This window comes from Sinocyclocheilus rhinocerous, unplaced genomic scaffold (genome assembly GCF_001515625.1).
Source record: "Sinocyclocheilus rhinocerous isolate Xijiao unplaced genomic scaffold, SAMN03320098_v1.1 scaffold808, whole genome shotgun sequence".
Classification (NCBI taxonomy): domain Eukaryota; kingdom Metazoa; phylum Chordata; class Actinopteri; order Cypriniformes; family Cyprinidae; genus Sinocyclocheilus; species Sinocyclocheilus rhinocerous.
The window spans coordinates 21860-30943 of NW_015650699.1; the positions used below are offsets into that span (position 1 = coordinate 21860).

The 9084-nt window shown below is 35.9% G+C and overlaps 1 protein-coding gene across 1 annotated transcript in view; it reads left to right on the forward strand.

Annotated features, from left to right (window-relative positions):
- The window catches only part of LOC107712298 (pentatricopeptide repeat domain-containing protein 3, mitochondrial-like), an 8133-nt gene extending 3287 nt beyond the window's left edge, over positions 1–4846 (forward strand). Inside the window, exons 7-21 of the mRNA XM_016517509.1 lie at positions 764–851; positions 930–990; positions 1083–1165; positions 1237–1381; positions 1489–1539; positions 1660–1749; positions 2561–2589; positions 2680–2786; positions 2863–2941; positions 3029–3119; positions 3392–3477; positions 3657–3805; positions 3895–3936; positions 4395–4553; positions 4657–4846. Of these exons, the coding sequence (XP_016372995.1) occupies positions 764–851; positions 930–990; positions 1083–1165; positions 1237–1381; positions 1489–1539; positions 1660–1749; positions 2561–2589; positions 2680–2786; positions 2863–2941; positions 3029–3119; positions 3392–3477; positions 3657–3805; positions 3895–3936; positions 4395–4553; positions 4657–4702 (1306 nt within the window). The 3' untranslated portion in view covers positions 4703–4846. The remainder of the gene's footprint in view (positions 1–763; positions 852–929; positions 991–1082; positions 1166–1236; positions 1382–1488; positions 1540–1659; positions 1750–2560; positions 2590–2679; positions 2787–2862; positions 2942–3028; positions 3120–3391; positions 3478–3656; positions 3806–3894; positions 3937–4394; positions 4554–4656) is intronic.
- Positions 4847–9084: the final 4238 nt, after the last annotated feature.

The following is a 9084-nucleotide window of genomic DNA, read 5'->3' on the forward strand; positions in this document are numbered from 1 at the left end:
TCCTGTGAACGGAGCCGCTGTGAGACACATGTACTTAACCTACACGCCTATAACTGCATCACATATAATTATTTAATTAAATCGTAGCGTTTGTGAATTCACAGTTATGCTTATTTAATATATCATGAGGCCTTGGAAAACAGTCTAATAATGTGTTTTATGGATTCTCGTGTGAAATGCGCCACTTCCGGTATTTTACCGGTTAGTCGACGCAGGCAAAATGAAGTCGAGGATTTTTTAAAAATCGAATAGTCTAATAAAATCGACGAATCGCGACAGCCCTACAAAGGTTTTGTTGAAAATAAATGCTATTCTTTTAAACTTTTAATTAATCAAAGAATCTTGAATTAAAAATGTATCACTTTTTCCACAAAAACATTGATAATAATAAGAAACACTTAATAATTGAGCACCAATAATAATTGGGCACATCAAAATGTTTTCTGAAGGATCATGTGTCACTATAGACTGGAGTATTGTTTGCTGAAAATTCAGCTTTGCTTCTCAGGAATAAATTGCATTATAACATATATGAAAAAAATTATCATTTTAGATATTGATAATATTACACAATATATGAAATCTGTATTTACTGTACTTTTGATCAAATAAATGCAGCCTTGGTTAGCATTAGAGACTTCATTCAATCAAACAAAAAAATAAAAATAAGTTGACTGGTAGTGTATCTGCATAACATAATACAAAGTCAAGAAAATACACTGTCATATCATAAGAGGGCGCCTTGTCTTGTTTTCTCCTTTAGAGAGAATAATAATGCAGAGAGGATCTTTGCGCTGCTGTCAGAGCCAAACACACATTCGTACAGTGCTCTGATACGAGGCATGGTGAAGGTAACGGATGCACCAACTCATACATTTAATTTCTAGTGTGATAGCAGAAGATGACTGCATTTGTGCTTGATTTCACAGCATGGTGCTTATTCTAAAGCGTTCAGCACCTACACCGACCTGCTCAACAACCCACTGAAAGGTAAGTATGTGCTTTTCCGTTTTTAAATCAATTAAAATGAAACATTTTCTAAATGAGCATTTCCGAAGCTGAATTGCCTTTTGTTCCTCTAGCCGATGTAAACACCTTCAATGCCCTGATCACAGCCGCCCCGGAAGTAAAAGAGAAATACAATGAGAAATGGGAGCTGATACTGGTATGTGATATAGATTTAGTTGTGAAGCCGCTGTCTAAAGTAGATTCTGCAACAGTGTGTGTGTTTTGTAGGATCTTTTGAAGGAGATGGCAGAGCAGAAGGTCAAGCCGAACCTCCTGACGCTGAACGCTGTCCTCAAGGCTTTGAGACGCTGTGGCACTCTGGGAAAATCTCAGGCCTTTCCTGTGATCAGTGAGATGAAGGCTCTCTCCATCGGTCCGCTGAGTGATCATTTTTTATTCCTGCTTCTATAAGAAAGAAGTGGTTTATGATATTTTGATGCCTGTTTTGGTGTATAATTGGTTCTTTTTCTTTGATTTCAGATCCCAGTCTGGCCTCTTACAATCACTTGCTCGGGATATTTTATAAACCAGGTCATAAAGGCTCATTTTATACATTAAAATGGCAATTGCTTCAATTCTTAATTAAATGGCCATGTTGAATGTACACAGAAACACACAATCATGCATTTCCCATCATGCTTTGCTCTGCAGGTGCCCCATTTCTGGGCCAAACGGACATTCTGCAGGAAGTGATGAACGAGGTGTCAGGGAAGAGCTTCACTCCACAGGACCCTGATGATGGTATCTGCTTATTATTACAGCGGTGTTTACTTACTAAGGTTTTGTTCAAATCACTATGGGCCTGTCTGCCTTGTCTTGGTACCCACACTTGTGCTCTTTGCCGTTTACCACTCTACGTACATGACATATTCCCAGTATTTGGCCCAAGTGTTCAAGCCAATGGGACACACTGTAAAAATGCAAGTAAAGTTTGTACAGAACTTTAATACGTTTTGATTTTCAGTACTTTGCACAAGTTTTACTCAACATTCTGTGACGTCGGGCACGTGAGTTCCTGAACATGATGAATGATGGGATACGCTTTGCCTCAGGAAAAAACAAACAAAAACGCTTCGCCATAGAGAGAGTGTGGATTTACAGGTGCATCTCAATAAATTAGAATGTCGTGGAAAAGTTCATTTATTTCAGTAATTCAACTCAAATTGTGAAACTCGTGTATTAAATAAATTCAATGCACACAGACTGAAGTAGTTTAAGTCTTTGGTTCTTTTAATTGTGATGATTTTGGCTCACATTTAACAAAAACCCATTCACAATGTGAGTTGAATTACTTAAATGAACTTTTCCACGACATTCTAATTTATTGAGATGCACCTGTAGTGTGTGTTAACGGCACTGAGATTTGGCATATTTCAGACCTGAGACAGGACTTGCTTCCACTTGCACACACTCTCAAGTGGACAAGACCGCAATTGTGGGTATTGAGACAGGCCCTAGCTATTACACTTCAACATGTAATGATACCTTTTTGTAAAAGCATCTACAGAAATCTACAGAGTTGAATCACACCTTCATTGCTTTTGTTTTTCAGCACAGTTCTTCATTACTGCTGTGAGAATAGTAAGTGCACTTAAACTTTCAACAGCGCTGCTTCATGGTAACTGTCACTTTAGGATGGCACGTGACCCTGTTTGGCATCTCTATCTACAGTGTCTTGACACTAAGGACATTGAGCAGGCGTACAGGGTTCATGAGCTGCTGGGGGTTGGAGAGAACTGGAGACTTCTGGGAAATGATCTCCAACAGAACATTTACTAGTAAGTATAATACTGCGATATAACGTGAACTTCAGAAATCTCTTAAATATCAGGTTGCTTGTGTCCTCTCTTTCAGTGCGCGGTTCTTCAGTCTGCTCTGTATGATGGAGAACATTGATGTGGTGCTGAAGTGGTACAGAGATCTTGTTCCTTCAGTGAGTAAAACATACTCCTGTGTTTCTTCATGTGAACACACAGGGAATGAAGTGCTTTGATTAGGGTTGATGCGATCTGGTTTGCAGGTGTACTACCCCAGCTCTAACATCATGAGAGATCTGCTCCAAGCGCTTGATACCGACAACAGATTAGACCTCATCCCACAAATATGGAAAGGTGATTGATTGATTAACTGATTGATTGATTTAGTTCAAAATAAGAGTGACTATGAAATATTTCACCCAAAAATGAAATTTCTGGAATGTGTTTTTGTGTGTTCTGGGATATATGGTTTATGGTATATAACATGGGTATTATACAACGTAAACATGGTGTCCTCATTAACCAAATGGCTTAAAACACACTAAATGGCTTTTAGTTTTGTGTACTAGATTTAGTAGTATCAATACTTAAAGTATTATCAACTCTAATAACTTCCTCCTCCACAGATATCAAACAGTTGGGCCATGCCAACAGGCAGAAGCTGGTGGAAGATCTGCTGACACTTATGGCAAGAGAGAAGCAAAATCAGGAGGTATTGCCTCTACCTAATCTACATCTATACTGGTTAATACTCATGCCTTCTACAAGTCTTCCTCCCTTGTTTCACTTTCTTTTCAGTTGCCTTGCCAGTGGATTATAAAGCCAATTTCTATGTCAGTCTGTCAATAATGGTGCTGGTTTGTAATGCACATGTATATATTCTCTGGACAGGTGCAGGAGTCGTTTGCTGAGTGTGCGCTGGACATCAAGAAAATGTATGACACAGGTGACCGGGGCAAGGTTATAATGAGCTGGACGGCCACTTCTCTCAGCGACCTCATCTCTGTTTTACTAGCAGCTCAGAGGAGGCAGGACGCCTGGTAACATCCTTAATGGACATCTGTAATGTGATCCAGATCAAATTGAGTTAAAGCACCTCACAGAATTTCTTTCTCTTCCTTTAATTCAGGGAAGTACTGAAACTCTTCAAAACACACAACAGAGTTCCAAGGTACGATCAGGGGGTCTCAAATTTTGACTGGCGGTTTCCCTCAGCTCTTTAGTGTTTTACAGTTGAGCATAGATAGAAAAATGACTAAACTGTAAAAAATGGCAATATTTTAGGATCTAAATGTAATGTTGAAACAAAGAATCTAAATTAATTTGATATTATATTATCCCCGGGTTTCGCAGACCAGGCTTAAGCCTAATGCCAGGCTAAAATCTAAGTCTGAGCTGTTTCAACTGAAAGAAACTTACACTGATTGATCTTAAAATATATCAGAGTGCCTTTTATTTTGTCTCAAAATGCACACCAGTAATGTTTTTTTAAGGCACATTTATAATAAATTACTTAAATGTCCTAATTGAACTATGGCCTAATCCTGGCTTAGTCTAAACCCTGTCTATGAAACCAGGCCTTTGTGTCTTAATGGTCTGAGTGTTCACACTGATGTGTTGTTCTGTCAGTGAGGAGCTGCTGAACAAGTTCTTGACGTGTATAACGGAGAGTGGTGAAGTGAATCATGCGGTGGAGCTGGTGCAGATCTCAGCTGGCTTCTGTTTGCCCGAGACCCCAAAACTCATCCAGAGGGTCCAGCAGGAGTTTCAGCTCTCAGAGCAGCAGAAGTAAGCTTGGCTTTTGTGGCAACCCTAGAGATTTTAGTTGAATTAAATTATTCAAGAATCAAATTATAATCTGGTCCTCTGGGGTCTTTTTGTCGTGTTGCAGGAACATCTTGTCTGATCTGGAGATTCAGACCTTTAACAGCGATTAAATCTCGACGTTCTGCAGCTTGGATGGATCATAGCAGCTAAAAATCTGGAGAAATGTCAATGTGGTCGTTTTCAATGTCATTAATAATTGTGTACTTAAACATGCTTGTCACATGCACAGATTTCAGACTTCATTCAGATGGAAACTATAAGTATTTTACTTAAGAAAAGCAAATGTTTCCTCCCATTTGCTCATGGCTTCTGGACTGGTACTTCAGGACAGTTTCACCGTTTCTGTTGTGTCTTCTTCCAAATGCTCATGCAGCTATTTGTTCCGCTTCAAATAAAGAATAGAGCTGTAAGCAGCAATGATCAGTGTTCAAAGAATACACAGATGTAACACGAGAGGGGGTGAAATAGCTCATACTTTTGAAATCTTAAAAGTCAAGAAAAATATTACAGGTAGTTTAATAAATCATGAAGTGATGAATGCGTTGATGACAGTATTACAAAAGAGATGTTACAATTTTACATGAAGTATATACCTTCTGACTTTTTTATTTTTATTATTTAATTTTCTTTTTCTTTTTAGAGGAATGATGTTATTCCCATTTTCCCAACTATCGACAGTCTACTAACTATAAGTAAGTTTGCAACTACGTGTCAACTCTTCATTAGAGTGTTAGTAGACTGTTAGGTTAGGGTTAGTAGAATAAGTTGACATGTACTTGCGAAGTTTGATGTGGTTAGACATCTGTTATTTTTAAGACACTTTATCATTTTGGTTTTGGACTAAAATTTATAAATATCATCGAAACGTTTTATATTGACATAATCCCGTGGTCTTCCCAAATTGACATGCCCAAGATTTCAGGTGATAATCAGGTGGTATTACACTCTAAAAAATGCTGGGTTAAATACAACCCAGTGCTGGGTAAAATAGGGACAAACCCAGCAATTGGGCTGTTTTGACCCAGCGGTTGGGTTACTACCCAGAAGGTTGGGTTAAACATTTAACCCAACCGCTGGGTCAAAACAGCCCTATTGCTGGTATTAACGTTATACAAAGCACATTTATTATTAGTAAAATTGAAAAAAAAACAATTATAAAAAACCCACTAATGCACTAAACTCTTTGTTTTGCAAAAGCAACAGTACAGTATTACAGTTGAATACATTACATTTTGAATTGATTAATGAGCTCTAATTAGCCTCATTATATAATGATGCAATTAGGAGTTAAAATATGTAGAACTTACAATTTCAAAAGATGAAGAGAAAATTGAAATGTTGAATGTCAGAAAAATGTAGAACAAAAATGAATGTTATATTAGACAGCAACTTGTCTTTTCAAACTCATATTTCACATTATAAAAACAGCCTTCTGCTACCTTTAGTTTAGAGCGTGCTTTCTGTTTCTGATGCAGTAAAGCCAGTTCATGCATTCATGACCTCTACACTGGATTACTTGACCACACGTCACTTCACTAAACCACGATTTTATAATTTCTACACTGGCTACCTATTAAGTACCAATCATTTGTAGGTAAGGCGAGGTAAGATGAATGGCTACTATGCTGTTTTTGATTTTGTCATTTCAGTTTTAGCCAGTCAAAACAGTTTTGAGGTTAACTGGTCTCATTTTGTGTCTCTATGAAATAGTGATCTACTGTATGACACTGTATATGTAAAATATCATTCTTTTGTGTGTGTATCGATTTGTTAATGAGGGATTTGTGGATACAGTAAAACTTAGTTTTTATTTTAAAAGGGTAAAATTAGACCCTTGTGTCCAGTGTTGGGTAAGTTACTTTAAAAAAGTAATTAATTACTAATTACATAATCAATGTTGTATTTAAATTACTCTGTCTGAAAAGTAACTTAATTATTTTAATTGTTAATTACTTCATAAAATCCCTATAAACCTTGATGCATAGAAATGAAACTCTTAATTCTTTCAGTCAGAGTTAAACATGGAATAGTTTAGCCTTTTTGCTTTAAAACAACTAATACGTAAGCATTTTAATAAATAAAAACAATTAACCTTTTTTTGGTTAACAAATAAAATTACTCTGCAAAATATCTGCAACATTAGCAGTCACTAATACTAATTTTGTCCACTCCTAACAAAAAATAACATGATTTTGTACTGTCATTCATGGACATATGCTTTGTATTAACACACAGTTCATAAACAACATTCTGATATTTAATAAACTAAGTTCTTAGTGCTTAGTACACAATAAACATCGACATATGATCGTAGATCAGTAAACACTCATCTAAACATTCCTAGACTGTAACATTCATCATGCTGCAGTGTAAACATTCACATTACTTTATATCTATATCATATTATATCTCATATTTTTATTATATGATAGCAAAATATTTACATCCCCATTTCGTAGGATATTTAGCCTATATGTATAAGTTGCCTATTTAAATATGAATGCATATCATATTTGACCCTCTAACTCTAGCACTTTCTATTCTATTTTAATTCTACTTTATATTTAACTTTTTTTTTATTTAAAAAAAACAACCCTGTTGAAAAAACAGCATATGCTGGTTAGGTATGTTTTGACGCTGGGATGCTGGTCCTTTGCTGGTTTATGCTGGTCATGTCCTGGCAAAGGACCAGCATAAACCAGCAAAGGACCAGCTTAAACCAGCAAAGGACCAGCAAGTTACGCCTTCTTTCTTTGCGTGAACATTTGGGCGGCGTTATGCAAATCTTCCCACATTGTGACGTAGGTATGTGGGGGCGTGTTAGAACGAGCCGTTTTAGGGGGGCGTGGCTGACTCTGAACTTTTATAAAGAATATCTCTTTGGATTTGAGACTTTAGTCTTTGCAACTTTACAGATCTTCTTTAAGCACCAAGAGCTTGTAACACTCCAAAGAGAAAGGAAAAATTGAAATCGCATCATATGACCCCTTTAAACTTCTCAAAAGTAGTTTGTACCATATTTCATACACACTGACATGTATACAACATTAGCAGTCACTAATACTAATTTTGTCCACTCCTAACAAAAAATAACATGATTTTGTACTGTCATTCATGGACATATGCTTTGTATTAACACACAGTTCATAAACAACATTCTGATATTTAATAAACTAAGTTCTTAGTGCTTAGTACACAATAAACATCGACATATGATCGTAGATCAGTAAACACTCATCTAAACATTCCTAGACTGTAACATTCATCATGCTGCAGTGTAAACATTCACATTACTTTATATCTATATCATATTATATCTCATATTTTTATTATATGATAGCAAAATATTTACATCCCCATTTCGTAGGATATTTAGCCTATATGTATAAGTTGCCTATTTAAATATGAATGCATATCATATTTGACCCTCTAACTCTAGCACTTTCTATTCTATTTTAATTCCATCATATGACCCCTTTATTTAACATTTACATGAATTTGATGCACATTTCTGACATTTTCACTTTCATTAAAACTTAAAGTTTAACTGAGTGAAATCATTACATTTGCATTCATACTAGTCTTGCTATTATGACATATCTTCAACTAAAATATGGGCAATTAAATATGTAAATATGCAGATAAAAACATATCAAAAATCATTTTTACACTCTGTAAGTCATATTAACCCTCTTAATATTTTACATTTTACGCTGTAACTAAGCAAATGTTTCTACTGATTTCCTATAAGAACGCATTGTCTGATACAGCATCATCATCATCATCGTGCACATGCTGAACTTATATCTAAATATGTTACAATGTAAAAGAAAATCCACATTGTTCTTAAGGAGAGCATCTTCTACCATTCTACCCTACCTATACTTTTTTTTTATTTAAAAAAAACAACCCTGTTGAAAAAACAGCATATGCTGGTTAGGTATGTTTTGACGCTGGGATGCTGGTGTGTGTGTGTATAATATATATATATACACCTTGCTACGTGTACCGAGACTTGTCATTTGCACTTATATATTGTTGCTCTTTTGTTAGTTTTGACTGCTTTTATTGTCCTCATTTGTAAGTCGCTTTGGATAAAAAGCGTCTGCTAAATTACTAAATGTAAATATCATATTTCAGCATATTTTAGTCGCTTTCATTTCAGTTTGGCAAGATAGTTTAGGAAAAGCCCAACTAGAAACGGGAAAGACTATACCTTGCTTTAGTTTCATACGGATTACATAATCAGAGAATATTCGTTTTCGATTTCGATTTGAATCGGTTCATTTAAAAGTAGACACTTCAAGTTTTCTATAGACATATTTCTCACGTCTGTGTGTCAAGTATTCGCCGAGTTTCAGTTCGTTTTTGTATTTACAGCGTTTCAGAAAGAAGTTCACGGAGACCAAAACAGCAGAAAGCGCACCCTGTTTGTTTTGTTTATTTTACAAAAGCACAATGTTTTGTTGTTATTGTCAGTGTACACAAATAA